General features: G+C 44.0%; 1 protein-coding gene across 2 annotated transcripts in view; it reads right to left on the reverse strand.

Moving 5' to 3' along the window:
* The window catches only part of LOC119329264 (CHD3-type chromatin-remodeling factor PICKLE-like), a 21619-nt gene extending 6221 nt beyond the window's left edge, over nt 1-15398 (reverse strand). Inside the window, exons 1-20 of one of the 2 annotated variants that reach the window (XM_037602280.1) lie at nt 14908-15398; nt 12519-12653; nt 12280-12431; nt 12034-12195; nt 11470-11687; nt 11262-11357; nt 11042-11178; nt 10738-10953; nt 10489-10596; nt 9869-9919; nt 9496-9595; nt 8697-8839; nt 8511-8614; nt 5789-5927; nt 5525-5694; nt 5379-5445; nt 5155-5280; nt 4341-4450; nt 3544-3622; nt 1447-1632 (exon numbers count right to left, since the gene is read on the reverse strand). In XM_037602280.1, coding sequence (XP_037458177.1) covers nt 1447-1632; nt 3544-3622; nt 4341-4450; nt 5155-5280; nt 5379-5445; nt 5525-5694; nt 5789-5927; nt 8511-8614; nt 8697-8839; nt 9496-9595; nt 9869-9919; nt 10489-10596; nt 10738-10953; nt 11042-11178; nt 11262-11357; nt 11470-11687; nt 12034-12195; nt 12280-12431; nt 12519-12653; nt 14908-15066 — 2658 coding nt within the window. In that variant the 5' untranslated portion in view covers nt 15067-15398. The remainder of the gene's footprint in view (nt 1-1446; nt 1633-3543; nt 3623-4340; nt 4451-5154; nt 5281-5378; nt 5446-5524; nt 5695-5788; nt 5928-8510; nt 8615-8696; nt 8840-9495; nt 9596-9868; nt 9920-10488; nt 10597-10737; nt 10954-11041; nt 11179-11261; nt 11358-11469; nt 11688-12033; nt 12196-12279; nt 12432-12518; nt 12654-14907) is intronic. The other variant, XM_037602278.1, reaches the window with a different exon arrangement.
* Between the last annotated feature and the right edge of the window lie 9480 nt (nt 15399-24878).

Here is a 24878-nt window from a genome sequence, read left to right on the forward strand (position 1 = left end):
ACCAACATCCTCAAAAGTGCAAGAGATCTAAATGATCTAAATCCCCTTCCTCACATGCCAAGGGCGCGTTCGGCAGTCCACCAACTCCTTCAAATTCTAGAATCTGCAGAGCAGCTGTTTGATGGCTCCAAGTATTTTAACTACCGCTCCGGGAGTGGAGCCATGGAGCAGAGGGAAACCGAACGCGGCCCAAATCTAGCGTGTGCTCCTGGGTTAGCCAATGACCAAGCACCCCTCCCCTCCCGACATTTCCTCTTCCTCTCTACCAAAATGAGGTTCCCTGTCCAGCCAGCTCCCCCCATCACTGCACTTCTTTGCCGCTGCTGTGCTCACCCGTCACCTAGAAGCCCGCCCGGCCCAGTAAAGCAGTTCAGCCATGCCGACGAGTCATGGGGAGGGAACAGCTGGGAGGAGAGGGGGCCCTGTAGTCAGAGCTGCCTGGTGGCTCTTCCCCGCTGACGCCCTCCCTTTCCACACCCCTCTTTCGAGGTTCTTTACCCCCGCCGTCACCCACCAGCAGCCGGTGTCGAGTGGCCCCAGTCACCATCATCTTCCCTTGCCATCAGAGCCACCGCCATCATCAATGTGCGCATCAGGGCGGCGGCGTGCTGCTGGCACCGCATGTCTTGGCTGTCCAGCAGTGACGGCTGCAGGACGAGGCAAGGACAGGAGGTCAGGGAAGGAGGGGCAGAAGGTGGGGGACGAGGAAGCATGATGGCCACGCGGGACCAAGACAGCAGAAGCGGTAGATGAGGATGGGTGGCAGCCACTGCTGCTTGTCAGAAGGAGGAACCTGGAGAGGATGATGAGCTGGTGGGGGTGGGCTGAAAGGGGGAAGGGGGAGCAAGGTGCGCTGAGTAAAGGTGGGAGGTGGAAGCTGGTCAGGGTGAAAGGAGGAGAGGGAGATGAGGACGAGCTGGTCAGAGTGGGCATGACCACAAGAAGATGAACAGCGGGATGAGGTGCGGGCCAGAAGAAGGGGGAGTGGTGGTGGTGTTATGACTCGTGACAAATAAAGGGAGACCATAGAAAACGGAGGATATTGGGGTATTTTAGAACAAGGGAAATGGGAGAGAGAACAGAGAAGAAGAAGATTACTTGATCATTTGTCAAGCTTTTGGCATCTATTCAGAAATAAGCAGTTACAAATATAACCGTTGCAAAAACATTGTTTTTCATAGGGTATTGTTAAAATATAGTAATGGAATAGTCTGTTGGAGTGTGAAGATGGAGGGAGAATATTTCCGGACGGACACTCCATATGGAAATATGGAGATGCTCTAGCTGCAATAACAACTGTCTACTATGTGTTCTACTACATAGAAGCAACACCATAACCTATAAATTTAATAACAATAAAATCTTACATAAATGCAAGGTTTCAGTAAGAATGCGGATCTAAAGAAAAAATAAAAAAGTTAATGAAGACAAGTATAGAAAGGTTACCTGCTTGCGGCTTCTTTTTCCTTTTCCCATAGCAATTTCTTCTACTTCTTGCTCAACGCATCTGTCTTTCAATAATTCTTCCCAATAGTTTGCTTTATTGGATGCGGCTTCAGCTTCCGCTTTTTTGCGTGCCTCCTCTTTTGCTGCTAAAGCTTTAGCTTCATCTATGTACTCGAAGTTCGCAACCTGGCACATAGTAACACAAGAGTTAGTGCTTATTAGCAGCATATGCCCCAAAATCAGAACGCTAGTGGAGAAAATGTGAATGAAGCAACGGAAAGAGACATTGTGCACATTATTTACAGAATGCTTTGGAAAGCACTCCCCCCAGTAGACTTTAAAGGCAATGGCAAAACTACCATGCTGCTATAATGTTCAGGTATTGTGAATGCATGCCCACTTTTTACAAAAAAAACTTAGGAGGTGTTTGGCAACAGAAATGGTAATGTTAACGTAATCAGATCACAGCGCTTAAGGAGGTGTAATGAACTTTTTGCAAGTTCGTTCGGTTCACGTCCAGGTAAAGGAATTGATTACCATCGCTATGCCCTTGCTCCGCCCAGATTTCAAGTGCCGCCAGCCGTCCACGAAATCAAGCGCCGCCGGCTCTGGGATCTTGTGCGCCACCGGCCGCCACCAATCTCAAGAGCCGCCGGCCCTTCCCGAACGTAAGCGCCGCCGGCTGCTCCAATCTCCGCAGGAACTCAAAGGGGATCGGGGAGGCACCGGCGCCGGACTCAAAGGGGATCGGGGAGGCACCGGCGCAGACTCAAAGGGGATTGGAGAGGCACCGGCGCAGACTCAAAGGGGATTGGGGAATCATGCGGGGAGGAGGGGGTCGTAGGCTCGGTACCGCAACATTTTACTGGTGGGGTGTGAGCGGCATCGATCTATAACTGGGGCGGACCTGTTTACGGTGTGGTGTTTCCAAACGCAAGTAACGTTTTTTCCTTTAAGGTGTAAACAGGTGACGGGCAAAAATTTGTGAAACAAACACCTCCTTAATGCATGCCCACTTTTTAAAAAAAAACTTAATGCATGCCCACTTTATCTCTTGATGGTTTTGACAACCACCAAATTTATTGACTAAACATAAAAACTAATGGTTAATAAAATTTATATGTCACCATTTTCAAGACCGTTTCACCTTACATGGTAAGAAAAACAATAGTCCATCTACTTATCTCACACACCAAGACGCTCAGTGGTTAGATGAATAGTAATACAGTAAGGTGGAGAATTCAAGACAGACAGATGGCAGCTATAGTTCCTTAGGTTGGAAATGAACATATTAGTGCAGAACAGACAAGATATGGTGTGCCATTACCCAATAAGATGACCACATAAGCAAGTAACAAATAAAGAGAAGTATATATTGGCCCCTTGAATTCTTCAAAACATCCAGGTTAAGCCTAAACTAACAAACCATCTATTGTGCAGCACTGGACAACATCAGCAACGTAAACAGCATTTGAAGCTGTACTCACTGTGAAGCATCAGGGAGCCATGTCATATTTCAAGGTTGAAATCAGAAAATTTGACGAGTTCAAGGGTAATGTGTACTTTTTCCAGCAGACAATAAAAGTAGAGATTATAGCAAATAATTTGAAGAGATTAATCCAAAGGTGCAAGTTCATTTTGCAGCCCTCAATTTTCTCCATGTTCGGAGAAGACCTCTGACCCAAAACTGCTAGGTATTCACTCTTATTATCTGAACTGTTCGCTTTTCCCCTAGGCTGTTCTATTTGTCGTTTTCACCATGCTAACTGGCACAGCCCTGGCCTCGGCATGCATGACTATGTGATGGGGCATCTTAAGGAACAAGAAGAAGGATAAACGGGACGTTGAATATGGCTACCATGTCAGTGAAACATGTACATGTAGACGCCACATTAACCAAACCATGGTGGTCTTGGTTTTGAGGGTGTTTTGACTGGTTTTAGGATTTGAGTGGCCAAAGCGAATGGTGTTGAAGTTGAGGCCTTGAGGGTGTTTTTTGGGACTTGAAGAATTGAGTCGGGGAAAAAGAACATCCTAATTAAAATGAAGAGGCCCCCTATGCTTTATACTTATAATAATGAGATAACACCTCGGTACCTTGAAACCTTTCAGAAATTCGTCATCTTCTTCATCTTCCAAATATTCTTCCTCGTCGACTTGGTCACGGTCCAATAACCTGTGAAGCCAGTAACAAAGAATTTGTCATCCAATGCAATGCACTCTTACCACATAAAGATATAGTGCAAAATTCCACTAAAACATTTTAAAATAAACGGAGACAATTTTCATATAGGGTTCGCCTGTTTGTATGTTCTCTAGAAAATGTCATGCAGGGTCTGCTTGGCCCCAATTCTGTTGTTTCGCCGTTTAGCACAGATGCTTATGAGATCGTGTGCTAGGGATTTCTGGCCCCGACCCACGTCTCTCACCTGGCAAAGCAAGATTTTTTTTTTTGGTGCTAACAAACACAATGCTTTGCCAATGGCTCACGTATACTAGCTCTGGATCCAAACGCATCCATGTTTTGCGTAGAGGACGGCTCGAACGAAATAAGTGAGATTACTATAAAAGGAGAAGAAAATAAAGAAATTCAGATGAAACAATGAGACTAAACAAGTGAACAATTTGCTGAATTTCTACTTGTGAAGAGGATGACTCAAAGCATGAATTGGCCCTTTACTACAGCAGTACAGTGCTTGAGTATGAAATTTAGCCAGATTTCCAAACATATTGAACACTATTACAGCATACTCCCTCCGTCGGAAATTACTTGTTGCAGAAATGGATGTATTTAGACATATTTTAATTCTAGATACATCCATTTTTATCCAATTTTGCGGCAAGTAATTTGGGACAGAGGGAGTATTTGTTTTCAAAACAAAGAAAGTGCTTACCTATCTATTGCAGCATCGTCATAATGTATTTGGCGTGACTTTCCAGCTTCATCCTCGTCATCATCAAAAAGTTCTTTTGACCCATACCGGATAATATCATCTAACTCCTCCTGGTAAAGGGAACAGATTGATGATTTTTACTTGGCATTTAAAAACAGATATAACAAGTAAGGCCAGATTTCCGAACATATTGAACACTATCTACAGCATTGATTAACACTTCACAAAGAAACTTAGGTCCATCACGGCATCGCCTGATCACCCACCCCAGCTAACATATAATCTAAGCTACATGCAGAATGATTTTGAAACAAAAACAATTCGAATTTTTACATGCATCAAGTAGTAACTAATAAGAAATCACACATATCACCACAGTTTCAAATCAGGTAAATCACAAGTGTATGCACCTGGTGTGGCCAAAAAAAGCAATTAAGTACCATATCTGATACCAGTAGAAGCTAATTGATAGGTGTCGCAAAAACAGTTACTTGGTAAGCATAAAAAAAACACAGGAGATGACATCTAAATGGGCTTGATAATCATCAATCGTAGCAACAGGTGTCAAAGCTTGTAGGCCATGTGAAATGTAACATAAGGCAATGATCGCGATAGGAACCAGGTGCTACATGCACCATAGAGACTTTGATTCTGCATTTCAGTCCATGTCACACCAGTAAGAGAAGATAGCACGTAATTAGTCAATGTGTGATGTCATAGACATGAAGTTGTATCTAAGTAAAACCATAAATGCTCAAAAAAATGATATTTCTTAACGCCTATGGATCATTAGAATCGCAATCCATGCAGTTACCTGATTGACATTACTAGCCTTTGTGAGTCTCCCAACAACTAAGTGCTCCAGTATCATCTTTTTCTTTGTAAGCTGCATCATTCGCTCCTCAATTGTACCTCGACTAACAAGTCTATATATCATAACCTGCAGGGAAGACGAGATTTAGAAAAAGACTAAGAACCAGCGCGCGCACACACAAAAAGAAACAATTCAATAGGACATAAACAGCTTTGGTCAGATACCTTGCTAGTCTGCCCTAAACGATGGGCTCTTGCCATAGCTTGTAGATCAGCGTGTGGATTCCAGTCACTGTATGTAAATGTAAGATATAGGTTACAGAAGATTTCAGAATATGAACTTTGTTGTTTAAACAAGGAGATCGATTCACCTGTCATAGATAATTACAGTATCAGCCGTTGCCAAATTTATACCCAGGCCACCAGCTCTAGTAGAAAGAAGAAAGCAGAACCTAGTAGAAGTCTTAGCATTGAAGCGATCTATTCGTATCTGCCTTTCAGCGCCACCTATCTTGCCATCAATACGTTCGTAGCTCCATTTCTAAAACATGTGTGATGTTTAAAATAAGGTACATGAGATGAACTAGCGAGCATAATAATTAACAATTGATACAACGGGAAAATAGTTAAAATACCCTGTAGCTTAAATAATCCTCCAGTAAGTCCAACATATGTTGGAACTGTGAATAGATAAGGACTCTATGACCCTGCTCTTTCAGCTTCACCATCATCTTGTCTAATAGTTGCATCTTTCCAGAAGAATCTAAAAGCCTCCTGCAAAATTAAAGGAACAAAAGTTAATGCTATATAGAACATAAATTTCGATCAGTAGATTTACTGAGTGATGGAAGATATCTAGACAAAAGTTAAGTAGTCTAATTAACATAGGAACAAATTGAAAGGAACCTTAGACATATTGTTAGAGTACGTAATGGGCCTAATGGGCCCGTTAGTCTTAGGGTTAATTAGAGATAAGAGTCGCTTGCTTAGGGGTCAAGTAAGCCTTGCTTGGGAGTCAAGTAAACCTCTCTATATAAAGAGAGGAGATGTATTAATCTAATCAAGCAAGAATTAAGAAGGAAATCCCTTCCCTCTTGCCCAGCCGTGGGCAGAAAGGCCCCCGGCCGGTCCTCTCGCGCCCTCCTTCTAGCAGCGCCGTAACAATTTGGTATCAGCTAGCTTCGGTTCGATCATGTCTTCACCGCCGCCCAACCCGTCTCTTCCGCTGCCGGTCACGACCGTCGCCCCGCTCCTGCCCACGCCGGGATCCTCCGTCGCGCCCGCCCCCGTCGTCCTCACCCCGGAGGTGTCCGGGGCGCTGCGGGACCTAACACAGGCGGTCCAAGAGATCCACCTGTTCTTGGCCGGGTCCTATGGGCCGCACCCGGTTGCGCCGCCCATCACCGCCACCGCACCGCCGTGGCTGCCGTGGCAGCCGCCGCACCAAGCGGCCCCCGCCGCGCTCGCCGGGCTACTGCAGCAGCCGCTGCAGCTGCCATCCATCACCCCGTCCTGGCTGTCATGGCAGCCGCCGCACCAGGCGGCCTCCGCCGCGCTCGTCGGGCTGCTGCAGCAGCTGCTGCAACTGCCATCCACCGCCCCGTCCTGGCTGCCGTGGCAGCCGCCGCACCAGGTGGCCTCCGCCGCGCTCATCGGGCCGCTGCAGCAGCTGCCATCCACCGCTCCTGGCGACCTCCGCCGCGCCCGGCGCTCCGCCGCAGCAGCCGCTGCAACTGCAGCAGCCATCACCGGTCAGCTCCGGCCCCGCATCGACCGCGCCGACGGGAGTCCCGATCCACCAGATCAAGTTCCCGCCGTCGCCATCACCGCTTCCCCAGGGCGTCCCCATCCAGCAGATCAAGCTTCCGCCATCGCCGTCACCGCTTCCAGCTTGGATCACTACCCGCCACGTGCCGGCGACGGTGAGGCTGCAGGCTGCTGCACGCGGCCTCCTAGCGCGTCGGCGTGTGCGGGAGTTGCGTGGTCTGCAGCTGCCGCTCCTCCCAGTTGCGCTTCGCTGCGCAAAGGACCTCGATCTCGTCCACTGCGTCGGGGATCTTGGGCATGCTGTTTTCCCCACGGGCAGCGACCTCCAAGTCTGCGACATTGGCGGTTGGGGGAGCGCACCCCTCCTCGTCATTCTCCATCGCAAGCCCCCCGCTTTTCCCTGTGCGGTGCAGACCAACAGCCGTCCGGCAGGAAGAAGGCATGGTGTCACCGACAACAACGCACCACGTAGCACCACTGCATTCCGTCACCGGGCGCCACAAGGACGCCTCTGCTGGTCACTCTTGCGACCACTTCCAGGTGGTCCTACACATGCACTCCTTTTGTCCAGATGGTGTCCATGGGATCCAGGTGGCTGTACACGTGCATGTCCGACGTGCGGATGGTGTTCACTTTTTGTTAAGGGTCCAAAATAAAGCGTCCCAGTCCATTTCAGGTTGAGAATAATAAAACAAGCAGAGATGTAAAAGGCTTGTTTTTAGGTGTTAGGTTTGGGTTGCGTCGAGTCATGGTTATAAGTTGGTTAGGCTGCAGCTTGAGGACAAGCTGCATGTCCAGGTGGGGTGTAGTGTTAGAGTACGTAATGGGCCTAATGGGCCCGTTAGTCTTAGGGTTAATTAAAGATAAGAGTCGCTTGCTTAGGGGTCAAGTAAGCCTTGCTTGGGAGTCAAGTAAACCTCTCTATATAAAGAGAGGAGATGTATTAATCTAATCAAGCAAGAATTAAGAAGGAAATCCCTTCCCTCTTGCCCGGCCGTGGGCAGAAAGGCCCCCGGCCGGTCCTCTCGCGCCCTCCTTCTAGCAGCGCCGTAACACATATAAATAACATCATATGAGCATTATAGCAGATTATACAGAGGTTTTACTCTAGCTGGAACAAAAGATGACTGTAGACTACCTAAGCAATTGGTAAAATTTGCTTATATTTTTCGCTGGCATATACGTATATTTTTATTTATGACATACTACTGAAAGATAAAGTACAAGTCTATGATAGATTGGACAACTCCAGCGCGTATGTGTTCTCGTGTGAAATGAAAAGATCAGATTAATAGACATCATGTCTAACAGGTATCTGTAAGCACAAAATAAGTGAAATAAAAGGTCAAAGCTCAGACTGTTTGACACTTTTTTTAAGGAAAACCTCTTGGCGCACTTTATTGATGATTAAATAAGATTACATCATTCATTAGATACAAGAACAACAGCAATGCCCAAGAAGTGAACTCAGAGAAGTGCAAAACAATGGAAAGAACTTCGCCAGGACAGCAGTAAATCTGAAGGAGCAACAACAGAAAATCTGGAGCATAAAGAAAAAAATCAGACTTCAACAAACAAACAACCAAGTACCTTAAACCTTCTTCTGGGCTCGCAGGCTCAGTATCAGGTTCATCCGTCATGAATCCATGGCAACAAAGTTTGCGCAGCTCCATTACGACATTTATAAGGGAAACCTGTAATAAGACAACAATGAATTGTCAATCCAGAATAGACCGATACAAACCATAAAATGGAAATTAAAATTACAACTATTACATGTCCACCACCACGACGAGATAACACGGCGTAGTTCTTGGTGAGAATTGCCTTGTAGTATTCTTTCTGTTTGCTTGTCAGCTCAACTCGTAAAATCAGCTCCTTTTTTGGAGGAAGTTCCTTCATAACATCTTTCTTGAATCCTGTTTGTACCACATAGGCAACAAGGTTGAAATTACATCCGTTAGAAAAACTCAAACAGAATATGATTTATATCTTACTTCCAGCAGCTTTACTTTTGAGTTTACCAAACTAATTCTACTCAGGAATATACTGCACCTCATGTAACATTTGCAAAACATATGCCACGGTAACAGAAAGAGTGGAAGAACAACAATGCCACATCATTTCAGTATGTAATAGACAGAAATCTGATGATATACCTACTTCTACGTTTCTTTTATATGTATTTGTTACTCCCTCCTTTCCATATTAGTTGTTGCTGATTTAGTACAACTTTGTAATAAATCAGCGACAACTAATATGGAACGGAGGGAGTACCATTTTTGTCAGATCCCGCATATTACATGAATATGCAAAGATTATGGATTTTCATGGTATGCATATTACATCAGAATGTGTGCAAAGATCGGCTGAAATTTTGGCGCCACCATTCAGACCATTATAGACTAAACCAAAGAAACATTCTGACTCCAGATATCAATGGCAGTACAACGATCAAGGACAATGAAAAAGGATTAAATAACTAGTGCTAAGTCCAACTCATTTACAGATCATTTAATTGATATGAGTAAAAACCATACGCCCAGCAGAAAGAAACGATCAAATGTATTCATACTCCGAAGAAGGTGTGGCTTCAGCATTCCATGGAGCTTCTCGACTTGCTTGTCTTGGTTGATATCCTTAAACTCCTCTTGGAGATCAGATATACTCCCAAACTACAAATGTAAGTGCCATAACATTACAGGATAGAAGTATAGAACATAACATTAAATGCAATAGGAGATTAAAAGATTGGTCAGCATATGCTAAAAGCTAGGAAAGAGTCTATCATGGACCACAGTAAAATCAAGACATTTTAAAATAGGACAGACAGAATGCCTAATGGGCTAGTGTCAAAACAAAATAACAAATTTAGCATGAAAATCTTTAAGTGGAACAAACAACTTTGAAATATAAAATGGAAGTGACGGAGAATCTGCTAATCTTACAGTTTCACCCTCGAGGAAGTGCATCAGCATGAAAAGCTCATCCAGGTTATTCTGCAGAAGAAGAAAAAAAAGACAGGACAACAAATTCAGATGCACAGGATAAAGTCACAAGAAAACAATAGCATGCATCAAAAAAGTTTTCAAGTGAAAAAAATAGCATGTGCAAACAAACGGGATGAAAAATGAATGTAAATGATGCGCTATAAAATCATGTGTATATGTGAGAACAGTGTCAGGGTTCCTTAGATATTATTCAACACGCAATGTTCTGGTGCCTAACTCATGTTCACAAAACGGATATGTTCAGACAAGTGCATTTATCTTGTTCACATACCGATGTGGTGATATATACAATTAATATCCTATTAGGACACTAAGCCCCTTAGGTATCTTGCTATGGAAGATATATTGACAATGATAAGCACTGGTGAAAGTGTGCATACTCTCAAATAAACAAGGATATAGACCACAGACAATACACGATCTGAGCTTAAACACCGAGAAACCTCTAGATAAATAGTAATTGCAATTCAACAAGACTGCTAGTAGCCTTGAGCATGAACAAGAAATAGTTTTAAGTGCGGGAATACAGTACGATGGTTTGAATGTAGAGTAGTAACCTGAACCGGGGTCCCCGTTAAGAGAACACGATGTTGAGTATGATAATCTTTAAGTAGACCAAACAACTTTGAATCTTTGTTCTTCAAGCGGTGCCCCTCATCCACAATCTAAGATGCAACATTAGTAATCGGGGACAAGTCAGTAAAAACATCAGAGTACAATCTAAGATGCAACATTAATAATCAGGGACAAGTCGGTAAAAACATCAGAGTGTAAATAGCCTCCACAAAATGAAGAAACAGAATTACCATGCACTCCCATTCTATAGTTTTCAGGACTGCAGAATCCATGTTAATCATCTCATAAGATGTCAAAAGGACATCAAATTTTATTCTTGACTGCTTCTTTTCATCATTAGATGAAGATGATTTATTTTTCTTCAGCTTCTTAGGATTATCTTTGGAATAGTAAAATTCATACTTCTTGATAATGTCACGAGAAGATCCAGATCCAAAATACATAATCTGACAACAATGAGGAGAAAAGTCAGAAAAAAATATATCTGTCTGGAGTATACAAATAATGTATTTCGAATTAGTTCAACCCACGTACAACATTCATTTGAGGTGCCCAAGTTGCAAATTCACGCTCCCAATTTCGCAAGGTTGAGAGAGGGGCAACAACTAGATGGGGACCAAACTTGTCTTCAGACACAGAGGCCAGAAAAGCAATACTTTGTATTGTTTTCCCTGTATTTTTTTTGTCATCAATTTCTGAACATATAGATACAAAAGTTGGTAATACTAGCATCCTTGTTATAAAAGTATCTTACCAAGACCCATCTCATCACCAAGGATGACACGTTTATTAATAGACCATGAATAACGCAGAAAGTTTAACCCTTCAAGCTGATAAGGGTGTAGTTTGCCTTCAATAACCAGAAAATGATTCAAAGAACGAGCATGAAGACATGTCCCATTACATCAATATAGTCAACTAAATAGAAAAATGAGAATAATTCATGTTTAATAGCAGCATACCACCAGTAAGAAACTCGGGGGTCTGTTCAGCATGACGCATCGCACGATCGGCATTCTTACTCTTGTCAGTAGATTTCTTGCGCCTGGACAGAATCTCATTGTAGCGCTCAATCTGAGGTTGAAACACTGAGATGTCAGACTCACTTTCCCATGTGCATTCATCGTATGAAAGTTCCTTCCATTTCACATAGTACTCCCTTTCACCACTAGAGTTTTTTCTGTTCACAAAATACGAAACGATGTTACAAATATCAAGATATCAGTTGAGCTTTGCAAAATGGAAATGCATGGATACATGGGAGGAAGACAAAACGTGACACGTTCGGATTACTGAGACCATCGTAAAGATATCACTATGATTGAAGAATGCTATTGTCATTTGAGTATTTGACTCAGGGCAATAACATGATACATTATGGAATAAATGTGATACAGTCCAATGACAGCTTCATATTCTGGTAACTGCCTGATCTCAGGATAAACGCCATAAACAATAACTATGATGAGTTGATGACTGAACCTCATTAATGTAAATTTATTAGTTTGTCAGATTAACCCACATACCTGCTAGCAAGGACCCTGTCAACAGTTGTCCATTCAGGCCTAATTGGAACATAGTCATCGTCAGATTTATCCGTCGACTCAAACTGTCTATTGAAGTTATTCAATCTAGTTTTCAACCGAGGGTGTATCTTCGCAGCCTCAAAATATTCATCTTCTGACACCCTGATATATAAAGAAAGTCAACAGTTAAGAGAGGATAGACTGTAGGGAATAATTCTGCATTGAGCAAGGCAGGCAGGTAATTACCAAGTGCAGTGAATGTGTGATAATCCTTTCCATTTTATCAGATATTGCTTGACAGGTTTCTTATTTGATCCAGACTCCGAAGAACTAGTCTCTTCAGAAGCAACCTTCGTTTCGCAATCTAATATCTTCTCCATCTCTGTCAGTGGGCTTACCTGAAAATCACAGACAGCATGCTTTGGTATACCAGCAATATCAATCGTAAGGTGAAAGAAAAATGGGTCAAGAGAGCAAACGCATACACATTCAGGGCAGCTCCACTTATCAGATGTGATATTTAGGCAAGGAACCAGACATTTCCGGTGAAATGCATATGTACATGTTGTACAAGATACAAGATTATCACTTAGCCCACATTTTCGGCAAGCATCTTCTTTCTGCACACAAAAATGAGCCAGCACTGAGTTCAAAATAAATACAGGACAACCAAAACTGGAGAAGAGGATATTAACAAACATGGAATCAAATGAATAATAGGAATCTGGAAAACGGAAGGTGCACAAACGGACATTTGAAACTCCACTATGTAGAGTTGTAGACAAACTACCAAGGCGATTTGAAGTGCCGATTAGTAAATGAGGACAGAAAATAACTATCTCTTCCAGTTATGAAAAACATAGAGCCAAGAGAAACCGCATGGCACAATGATATTAACACAAAATCAAAACTATCACAATCTCCTAAAACAGATAAAACCATGATTATTTATAGCACAGTGAGATCACCCAGGAGATTAACTTTGCACAAATTTCAATCCCATAGTAGTAAAATGCCAGCCAATCTCAATCTAAACTTGAAGGAACAAACCTAGATATGGCATATCTGAAAATGCAGAATAAGGTAAGCAGCGCCATTCCACTCAATTATCATCAGAATTCTACTACTTCAGACAGATGGACACTTGCAGTTAAATACACAAATATTTAAATTGGATACTGAAGTATTGTTAGTTCAGTTTCATTCTGTGTTCATATACTTGTCAACCAGGTACTACACATTCAAAGAGTCCAACTACATAGTTTATGTTGCTTCATTCTTTTTTGTCTGCACGCTGTGTCGAGGTACTAGCACATCCTGCCTGGTCATATAATGTAGAAGACATGCTTGGTAATTCTATCTTGATATCTTTTAAAAAAGGATCCAAGCTTCTAACTCTAACTGTGCAACGGTGGCAGCAGGCCATCCACTCTGTCCCCATCTCCGCAAGGAAGGGCACCTCTTCGATGATCATGCTCATGGCTTGGTAGATTTTTACGCAGCGCCACACAGTCATCTTCCGCGGCACACAGCCCAACGTCGCTAGCCTACATGACACAGTCCGAGCTGAGGCCAGATCGTGGGTGAAAGCATGAGAATTGGGTCTCATAGCACTACTTACGGCAGTGCCTACTTGTAGGGGGGTTGCGCTGTAAATTTGCCCATTGCCCTTCTTGGGCTTGTACAGAACCTTATTTTTGTAGCAATGCATCAAGACGCAAAGTTTTTTGCATTCTCCAAAAAAAAACTTGTGCTGGACCTATAAAGTAATGGCATGGTGGACAAGCTATACCAAAATGCCAATTAAAAACGCGGCAACTTTGTATTCTGAATCTAAGGAAAGTCGAAATAAACAAAAGACAAATAAATTTTGATCCACATAGAAGACCCCAAGTTAATAGTCTTCTGGTTAGCACTTAGCACATTAACAAGCTTCACAAAATCTTCAGAATATAGAAAACCAGACCTGCCTATTCTATACCAAATATATATCAAGCTATTAACTAACGCTCCCTCCTTCCATTAATACAGGGCCACACTCTCAAATTGGTTTGTCCATAAATACTATGCCATTTCCCGTTCCCAGTGTTTTTTACCTCGTACTCCGATTGTTTTTATTGCCAACAGCCATGCATTAACTACAACAGGGGGAATGAAATCTGGGAAAACCATTAGCCCTGCATGTGCGTTTTTATTAGCTTAGCGAACAAGGGGATTTTGGCGGAAACGAGAAACTTAGTTGCCACAGTTTTCATGTCATAAAACGTACATTAGTGAGTTATTTTCTTTTCCTTGGTATCTGACAATTTGGAAAATGGCCTTGTGTACATGGAAGAAGGGAGAATATATTAACGATGTGAAAGAATGCAGTAAACTTGCACCAAGATGTTAATTGTTAAGAAACGTCTGTGTAGTCCCTTCACTTCCAAGAGTGGTGATCTCTTGTATAGCACCGTGAGAGCCTAGAGCACCAATCCTAAACTACATATCCATCCTATTGCACAATGTCTGCCATGGCACTCTTGGCAACCAAAAAATTTCATACAAAAACCCAAAATCTAGTACTCCACAATTCAGCATCCAAACGGTATCAAGCAAACGAATTATTCTAGCAAAATCATCCCTAAACTCTATGTAGCACCAGTCATTCCTCCCACCTACCTCAGTAACCCTATTCTACACCAGATCCCCAAACCAATTCCTCCCGCCTACCAAGAATTGAGCCATTTTCACAGCCTAACAACTAATTCTCCAACTACTAGTAATCCTAACAGAACAGCATCAATTCCCTACTACCCACAGGCAGCTTCAAAAAAAATCAGCACAAAAATTCGAATTAGGCATGATGCGAAAACGGGCCGTGATCAGCCATACCGCGTCCTCGCGCTCGATCTGCTTGACAGGGGGGTCGCCATCTCGATCCTTCCCCTTCCCGTTCCCGCCGCGCGGCGGGAAGTCGTCGTCGGACTCATCTAGTGTGTAGCGGGGCCGCTTGTCCGACCGAACGCGCAGCCGCTCCACGAGGCTGCTCATCCCGCCGCCGGGACAGAAAAATACACTAAGCGGCGAGGCGGGGGGGAAGCTCCTGTAAAGAGCGCAGCAAGCGCCCTCGCCACGGCGCCGACTCTAGCTCCGCCGCCTCGGAGTGGGCTAGGGTTTGGAGATTGGGATTCGGGGAGGGGCGAGCCCAAAATCGAGCGGAATTTATACCGCCGCGGGGCCTGGGCTGGAGTGCAGCGGGGGGCGCGTGAAAATGGAAGGTGGTGACGTGGGGGCGCTCGGCGCGTTGCTGTGGGCGGGGAGGGGCGGCGCGAGGGCGGCGAGGGGCGAGCGCGCTCTCTCTGACCCACGCGCGCGGAGGGGAGCGGGGGCGGAGGCAGTGGTAACGGCCACTGCCCAGGGAAGAAAGTTCTCGTACTGAACTATACAGGCTTTTTGCAGTGTAGCCCTTCTCCTATGCCTAAATCACCTCACGTTGCTCTAGGGGTTGGGATCCGGCATCCGAGCTGGATCTACGAAAGAAACCATGGACGGTGGACTTGATTGAAAAGAAAGATCTTACCTGTTGACTATTTTGAAGAGGCGGAGAGCCGGAGGTTAGCGACGATGAGAGGCCGGAGATGGAGAGGGGAGGGGAGCGCCGCGGCGGCATGCCAAAGTACGAGGCAGATCTTACCCGTGGACTATTTTGAAGAGGCGGAGAGCCGGAGGTTAGCGATGACGAGAGGCCGGAGATGGAGAAGCGAGGGGAGCGCCGCAGCGCCATGCCAAGGTATGAGGCGGAGAGGATGCCAATGGGAGACGGCGGCTAGGTTTCAACGCTGGCTTTTATCCCTAGTTATAAAGAAGACGGGCGGGTGAGATTGCCCTGAGGTGAAGATCGGACGGTTGAAATTGCAATGGCCCTGGGAAGCCTCCTACTCTCGCACGAATCAAGATTTGAGATGGATGGTGGACTTGATTGAAATGAAAGATCTGACCTCTGGACTATTTTGAAAATAAAGATCTGCTTGAGAAAAAGAATGGTTCGCGTCAGTTACCTATTCTAGTTCACCCCAAGCTCGCCGAAGAAGATGGACCTCGCCGGAGAAAATCATAGACCCTCCATCTATCTTAGAGGGAAGCCATGTCCTCACTAGGGGGAGTAGCAAAACCCATTATCCATCTTAGAGGTGGGGGCATGGGATTGCTGGAGGTTTCTCCAGTGATGTGGGCTTAGAGGAATGGTCGGGCGGTGGGGAATGTTGACGAGAGGGTTAGGCGGTGAGGCGGTGTGCGGTAGCACCTGGCGGCCGTGGGGGAGGGGTAGGAGGATGGGCGGGGGAGGAATTGTCATCGGGAGGAAGAAGATGGGGAGAAGATGACGGTAGTCTGTGGCATGATGGAGGTCATTGGATCTTGATCCGATGGTCAAGAAATAAGTTACTGATGGAAACCTTTTTTTCAGGCACCTATTAAATAGACGGTCCCAAAAAAGAAATATTTGAACTATAGAAAAAAAATATAATTCCAGCCGCATTCACTTATTACAAGATTGGAAACCTTATTGTCGGGTGCGATTGTGCGAAAAGCGTGAAAGATTTGTTTACTTTAGTTGGGATGCATTTACTTATTGTGATATTTTGGTACACGATGTGTCTTGAAGCATACACAAAATTACAAAAATGTTTATAAGAATGTTAAAACAGGAAGATAGTGAAAGAAAGTGCTTTTTGACCTGATCTGATACCCGAGCCCTTGGTCTTTCTGACATAGATCAGGACATCGTCTTGAAGCATACAAAAAATACCAAATTATTTATAATAATGTTAAAGTAGGGAAGTAGTGAAAGGAGATGTCGTCTGATCTTGTGATCTGCTATGAGATCTGGTACCCAAGCCCTCGGCCTTTCTGACATAGATCTGGTCATCACCTTCCGCATCGGTGACGTATTGTTGTTCGTTGGTAGTGATGTATGTGGGCATGGTGCATCCCTGTGCACAACCCGCTTAGCAGGTGCTTCGAGATCCATGCACTCGTTCATCGACTTCTTCAACTGGGACCGAGTCATGACCTTCGTTGATGGTGATAGTTGTGGACATGGACCGTCCTTGCGCGTAGTCCCCGTAGCCATGGTGACATTGTATTGGTCCATTACATGTCTTCCCCCATCCGGTGTGAGGTCTTTGTCGGACTCACCAAGTGTGTCACGCAGCTTCCGATCTGACCGCGTGCGCAACCGCTCCATGAGATCGCTCTTCACTAGCTTGGGAGATTTGGGAACACTCAAGGGGTTGCACACTCCTTGGTCGGCTCCTCTAGAACTCCCTCGCGGTGGAGATGAGGAGGCTCCCATTGTGTAGTTATGAGAGGGGAGATATGGCGGCGATGTAGGGATCTCACCCTCTCTCTCAACGGGGATGAGGAGGCCCAAATCACACGATCGTGGGTGGAAGAGACGCGAGTTACCATACGATCTCTCTCACATAAGGGTGTGTGCGTTTGGTAGTTATAGGAGGGTGAGCCTACAATTTGTGGTATTCGTAACATTGCGAGTCCTGAGCTGGCACTTTATGGAACACGACTACTGAGAATGAGATTGTTGGCGCATGATTGTGGATAGTTGGGTGCGAGGAGAGGTCTCTCACACGCACACACACACATTTGGTGGTTCTATGAGGGGTGAACCCTTAATTGGCGGTATTTATACCTCATCGAGAGTGATCTGGCACTTAGCGGGAGGCGTCAAGAAAATAAGGTAATGATGAGTGATCTTGGCATGTGGTTATGGATGTTTTCGACATGAGGACGGTGCGCTATGAGAGAACCCAGGCAACCCCACCCGGCGACATGGCCTTGGGTCGGGAGCCAGGGGCATGTGGGATCCATAGGGCAAGCATCCATCCCTCTCCAAAACCAATGGTCATATTTTACCCTAATCACCTCTATTTTTACGGGATTTTTTCACCGACATATTCAGAGGGAAAACAAACTGGAGCTGAAAGTGCAACTAATCCCCAGGTGGTTTTGGTAATTAATAACAACATATATGTCATTGAACTAATGCCTATTCAAGTTAAGATTTCAGGAAGTTCAGTGATTGGCATGGCAATGACTAGTGAATGTGGACCCCTCAAGATGTGGTTTTGATGATGATCTGGTTGCTCAAGTGCTTAGTGATATTGCTCCAAAACCCTCAGCCACTTAGTGATATTGTTTCCATTCGGTCCCACTGAGACCACCTACGTTCATATCTTTTACACAGATCGGTCTCATCGAGAATTCTTATCGGTGCTACTGAGTTGGGTAAAAAGTGTGTAATGGTTGGATTTCATGTGGAGGCTATCTATACCAATCCACCCCTCTCATTTAGTGAGAGAGCCATCAAAATGAAACTACACTTTCACCATTCATTTTCTGAGAGAGAACCACCTACTCATGTCTTGAGATCAAGAGATTCCAATCCAGCCATTTGAACCTTGATTTCTAGCCTTCCCCAAGTTGATTTCCACTCAAATCATTCTTCCACCATAGCCAAATCTGAGAGAGAGAGAGAGTTGAGTGTTGGCGAGACTATCATTTGAAGCACGAGAGCAAGGAGTTCATCATCTATACAACACCTATTACCTTTTGGATAGTGGTATCTCATAGATTGGTTAGGTGTCGCTTGGGGGCCTCCGACATGATGTGGAGTTGAACCAAGAAGTTTGTAAGGGCAAGGAGGTTGCCTACTTTGTAAAGATCTATCCGAGTGAGGCTAGTCCTTCGTGGACGGAGGCCATGGTGGAATAGACAAGGTTGCTTCTTCGTGGACCCTTCGTGGATGGAGCCCTTCATGGACTCGCGCACCGTTACCCTAAATGGGTTGAAGTCTCCATCAACGTGGACGTACGATAGCACCACCTATTGGTACCACGCAAAAAATCTCTGTGTCTCCACCTTGTTTGCCTTCTCCAAACCCCTCCTTTACCTAGATGTGCAAAAATTTACTTTTCGTTGCTATACTCTTATAATTGCATGTGTATGGTGATATTGGACTTAGTAGAATTGCTAAAATCTGCCCACAGCTAAAATTGGGAAGACGATAGATTTTTATTTGGTCAAGTAGTCTAATCACCCCCTCTAGACATACTTTTGATCCTACAAGTGGTATCAGAGCTTTGGTCTCTATTGCCTTGGTTTCCATTGCTTTGGTCTCCATAGCCTTGGTTTCACAAACTAAGAGAGTATGGCGTCTAGTGAGGATAATTATCACCATAGAGGGTGATAATCCATAAGTATAGGGGGTCGCAACAATTTTCGAGGGTAGAGTATTCAACCCAAATTTATTGATTCAACACAAGGGGATCCAAAGAATATTTGTAAGTATTAGCAGTTGAGATGTCAATTTAACCACACCTGGAGATTAAATATCTACAGCAAGATGATCAGTAACACAGTAGTATGATAATTTGATAGCGGTAGCAATAGTAACAGTAACAGCAGTAGCGGTAATTTTGTAGTAGTTGTAACATCAGCAGCAACAGTAGTAACTTAGCAAGAACAATATGCAAAAAGCTCGTAGGCATTGGATTTGTGATTACTTTGGATAATATTCATCATGTAACAGTCATAACCTAGGGCGACACAGAACTAGCTCCAGCTCATAAATATAATGTAGGCATGAATTCCGTAAATAGTCATATGTGCTTATGAAAAAGAACTTGCATGACATCTTTTGTCCTACCCTCCCGTGGCAGCATGGTCCATAAGGAAACTAAGGGATATTAAGGCCTCCATTTAATAGAGAACCGGAACAAAGCATTAACACATAGTGAAATACATGAACTCCTCAAACTACGGTCATCACCGGAAAGTATCCCAATTATTGTCACCTTGGGGTTTACGGATCATAACACGTAATAGGTGCATATAACTTGCAAGATCGGATCACGAACATAGATATAATGGTGAAAACATAAACGGTTCAAATCTGAAATCATGGCTCTCGGACCCTAGTCACAAGCATTAAGCATAACAAAGTCATAGCAACATCAATCTCAGAACATAGTGGATACTAGAATTCAAGCCCTAACAAAACTAACTCGATTACATGATGAATCTCACCCAACCCACCACCATCTAGCAAGACTACGAAGGAATTACTCACTACCGGCGGTGATCATCATGAATCCCATCTTGGGGCCTTTTCCAGCACTCCGCTGGAGGAGGATTCGATCACGGAGGGCCTCTACACCAACCTTGCCGCCCTTCCAATGATGTGTGAGTAGTTTACCACGGACCTGAGGGTCCATAGCTAGTAGCTAGATGGCTTCTTCTCTCTCTTTGATCTTCAATACAATGTTCTCCTCGATGTTCTTGGAGATCTATTCGATGTAATCTTCTTTTCTGGTGCGTTTGTTGAGATCCAATGAATTGTGGATTTATGATCAGGTTATCTATGAATATTATTTGAGTCTTCTCTAAACTCTTTTATGCATGATTAAGATAGCTTAGCATTTCTCTCCGATCTATCGATTCGGTTTGGCCAACTAGATTGGTTTTTCTTGAAATGGGAGAGATGCTTTGTGATGGGTTCAATTTTGCGGTGTCCTCACCCAGTGACAGGAGGGGTAGCGAGGCATGTATTGTATTGTTGCCATTAAGGATAAAAAGATGGGGTTTATATCATATTGCTTGAGTTTATCCCTCTACATCATGTCATCTTGCTTAAGGCGTTACTCTATTCTTATGAACTTAATACTCTAGATGCAGGCAGGAGTCGGGCGATGTGTGGAGTAATAGTAGTAGATGCAAGCAGGAGTCGGTCTACTTATCACGGACATGATGCCTATATTCATGATCATTGCCTTAGATATCATCATAACTTTGCGCTTTTCTATCAATTGCTCAATAGTAATTTGTTTACCCACCGTATGCTTTATTCAAGAGAGAAGCCTCTAGTGAAACCTATGGCCCCCGGGTCTATTTTCCATCATATTATTTTCAGATCTATAAACCAAAAATCCAAAAATACCTTGTTGCAATTTATTTGTGTTTACTTTATTTTGCTTTTTTACTTATCTTTTAAATCTATCTCTATTAGATCTCACTCTTGCAAGTGACCGTGAAGGGATTGACAACCCCTTTCTTCGCGTTGTGTGAAAGTGTTTGTTAGTTTGTGCGGGTGCATATATTGGGGACTTGCTTGTGCCTCCTACTAGATTGATACCTTGGTTCTTAACTAAGGGAAATATTTATCTCTACTTTGTTGCATCACCCTTTCCTCTTCAAGGGAAAATCAACGGAAGCTCAAGAAGTAGCATTGGACCACTTAAAGGGGGATCCAAGAAAAATAAATATTTACTGGTTATGGTTGACAAATTCACTAAATGGATTGAGGCAAAACCAGTAACTTCAGTCGAATCCGGACCAGTTGTCGACTTCATATCCAGGGTGGTGCACCAATATGGTGTTCCCCATAGCATAATCACGGACAATGGATCCAATTTTACAACACAGGAAGTCAAAGACTTGTGCGCTAAGATGGGCATCAAGCTCGACTACGCTTCGGTATATCACCCACAGACCAATGGACATGTCGAACGAGCCAACAAACTCATCATGAGTGGCATAAAGCCCCGTCTGGTTCATTCCCTAAAGGAATCCGATTGCCACTGGGTAAAGGAACTCGATTCCATATTATGGGGACTGTGCACCACCCCTAACTGGTCAACGGGATACACACCTTTTTTCATGGTGTACGGCTCGGAAGTAGTCCTCCCATGCGATCTCATTCATGACGCGCCTCGAGTGTGCATGTACGAAGAAAAGGAAGCCAAGTTGGATCGGCGGGACGGCCTGGGCGCCCTGGAAGGAGAGCGCGACATAGCTCGATCTCGCTCTACATTCTATCAACAGCAAGCCCGGCGCTACCAGAGCAGGGAAATTCGGGCGAAGGCATACAACATGGGCGAACTAGTCCTCCGCCTCCCTGAGAAGCAGAAGCACAAGCTCTCGCCCAAATGGAAGGGTCCTTTCATAATCGATGAAGTGCTAGCAGGAGGAGCATATCGTCTTCGCAATCTAGCAGAAAATCGCCTCGAACCAAACCCATGGAAGGCCACTCGGCTTTGACGCTTCTATGGCTAGTCCAGTGTCGTCACCTTCACTCCCGTTTTCTTTGTTATAGTATTTTTCTTTTTTACTTTTTGGAGTTGTCACCTCTTGGGCTATGTTCGGATGAACTGAACTGCGCTAGGCTCTTTAAGCACGCATCCTCACATGTAATTCCCAGATCTATCTGGGGGCTTCTTTCAAGAAGCCAATCAATATACTCTTCGTGCATGAATTTGTCTCTTCCGTGTTTGCACCCTTCCCGTACCTTTAAAGCCATTATATGCACCAATTTGACTTAAGTTTTTGCCAAGTTGGTTTGCCTGGCTCCTGTGCTTACCCCCTACGTTCCCGATTGTTCGTCTATGAGGTAAAGGGAGCACCTCTATGATTGCTACGACCAGGCCAGCCGTGTACGTACCTCAGACGGGTGAAGCTAAAAGCTAGCGTTCTTAAGAAAATAATGGGTTGGCCACAAGGGAAGTGAAAATAATTATGTGTTCACCGCCAAATACTGGGGTTTGAGTCCCAAAAAAATGTCCGCATACTATCAGTATTCAGACTCCACGTCTATGATTAACATGACGAGTCTGAAGAAAGGAACCCTTGGAGGAACTATTTTCTTCAGAAGATGTTTCTTACATTAAAAAGGTGATATAATATAACTCTCTGCGTGCACTTTTGTCTGTTCACACCAAATGACCAGATTTCCTGGTTACCCGAAGTGATTTCCTATTTTTTAGGTCACATAGTACATAACACTCCCCGACCATTGGTCGGAGAGGCGGAAGCCGATGGCCGGTTAAGACAGCATTTTACAATACGCATCGAGAAACCTTCTCAACATTATCTATCAAGCTATCCAGAGCACAATCTGCTACCTCTTGAGCACTGCGTTGGTTTTCCCTTGAAGAGGAAAGGGTGATGTAGTAAAGTAGCGTAAGTATTTCCCTCAGTTTTTGAGAACCAAGGTATCAATCCAGTAGGAGATCACGCTCGAGTCCCACGCACCTACACAAACAAATAAGAACCTCGCAACCAACGCGATAAAGGGGTTGTCAATCCCTTCACGGTTACTTACGAGAGTGAGATTTGAAAGATATGATAAGATAATATTTTTGGTATTTTTATGATAAAGAGAAATAAAGATGCAAAGTAGAATAAACGACAATAGAAATAACTAAGTGTTGTAAGATTAATATGATGGAAGATAGACCCGGGGGCCATAGGTTTCACTAGTGGATTCTCTCAAGAGCATAAGTATTACGGTGGGTAAACGAATTACTGTCGAGCAATTGATATAATTGAGCATAGTTATGAGAATATCTAGGTATGATAATGTATATAGGCATCACGTCCGTGACAAGTAGACCGAAACGATTCTGCATCTACTACTATTACTCCAGACATCGACCGCTATCCAGCATGCATCTAGAGTATTAAGTTCATAAGAACAGAGTAATGCTTTAAGTAAGATGACATGATGTAAAGGGATAAACTCATGCCATATGATATAAATCCCATCTTTTTATCCTCGATGGCAACAATACAATATGTGTCGGTTCCCTTTCTGTCACTCGGATCGAGCACCGCAAGATTGAACCCAAAGTTAAGCACTTCTCCCATTGCAAGAAAGATCAATCTAGTAGGCCAAACCAAACTGATAATTCGAAGAGACTTGCAAAGATAAACCAATCATACATAAAAGAATTTAGAGGAGAATCAAATATTGTTCATAGATAAACTTGATCATAAACCCACAATTCATCGGATCTCGACAAACACACTACAAAAGAACATTACATCGAATAGATCTCCAAGAAGATCGAGGAGAACTTTGTATTGAGATCCAAAGAGAGAGAAGAAGACATCTAGCTAATAACTATGGACCCATAGGTCTGAAATAAACTACTCACACATCACCGGAGAGGCCATGGAGTTGATGTAGAGGCCCTCCGTGATCAATGCCCCCTCCGGCGGAGCTCCGGAAAAGGCCCCAAGATGGGATCTCTCGGGTACAGAAGGTTGCGGCGGTGGAATTATGTTTTCGTGGTGCCTCTGGATGTTTGGGGGTACGTGGATATATATAGGAGGAAGAAGTACGCCGGTGGAGCAACGAGGGGCCCACAAGGGTGGAGGGCGCGCCCAGGGAGGTAGGCGCGCCCCTTGCCTCGTGCCCTCCTTGATCATTTCTTGACGCCCACTCCAAGTCTCCTGGATCACGCTTGTTGAGAAAATCATGTTCCCGAAGGTTTCATTCCATCCGGACTCCGTTTGATATTCCTTTTCTGTGAAACCCTAAAATAGGCAAAAAAAATAGCAATTTGGGCTGGGCCTCCGGTTAGTAGGTTAGTCCGAAAAATGATATAAAAGTGTAAAATAAAGCCCATTAACATCCAAATAGATAATATAGAAATCAAAAATTATAGATACGTTGGAGACGTATCAAGCATCCCCAAGCTTAATTCCTGCTCGTCCTCGAGTAGGTAAATGATAAAAGAAGAATTTTTGATGTGGAATTCTTTCTAACATATTTCTCAATGTAATTTTTCTTTATTGTGGCATGAATGTTCAGATCCGAAAGATTCAAGATAAAAGTTTAATATTGACATAAAAATAATAATACTTCAAGCATACTAACTAAGCAATCATGTCTTCTCAAAATAACATGGCCAAAGAAAGTTCATCCCTACAAAATCATATAGTTCGGTAATGCTCCATTTTTGTCACACAAGAATGCTCTCATCATGCACAACCCCGATGACAAGCCA

This window comes from Triticum dicoccoides, chromosome 7A, assembly GCF_002162155.2.
Source record: "Triticum dicoccoides isolate Atlit2015 ecotype Zavitan chromosome 7A, WEW_v2.0, whole genome shotgun sequence".
Lineage (NCBI taxonomy): Eukaryota > Viridiplantae > Streptophyta > Magnoliopsida > Poales > Poaceae > Triticum > Triticum dicoccoides.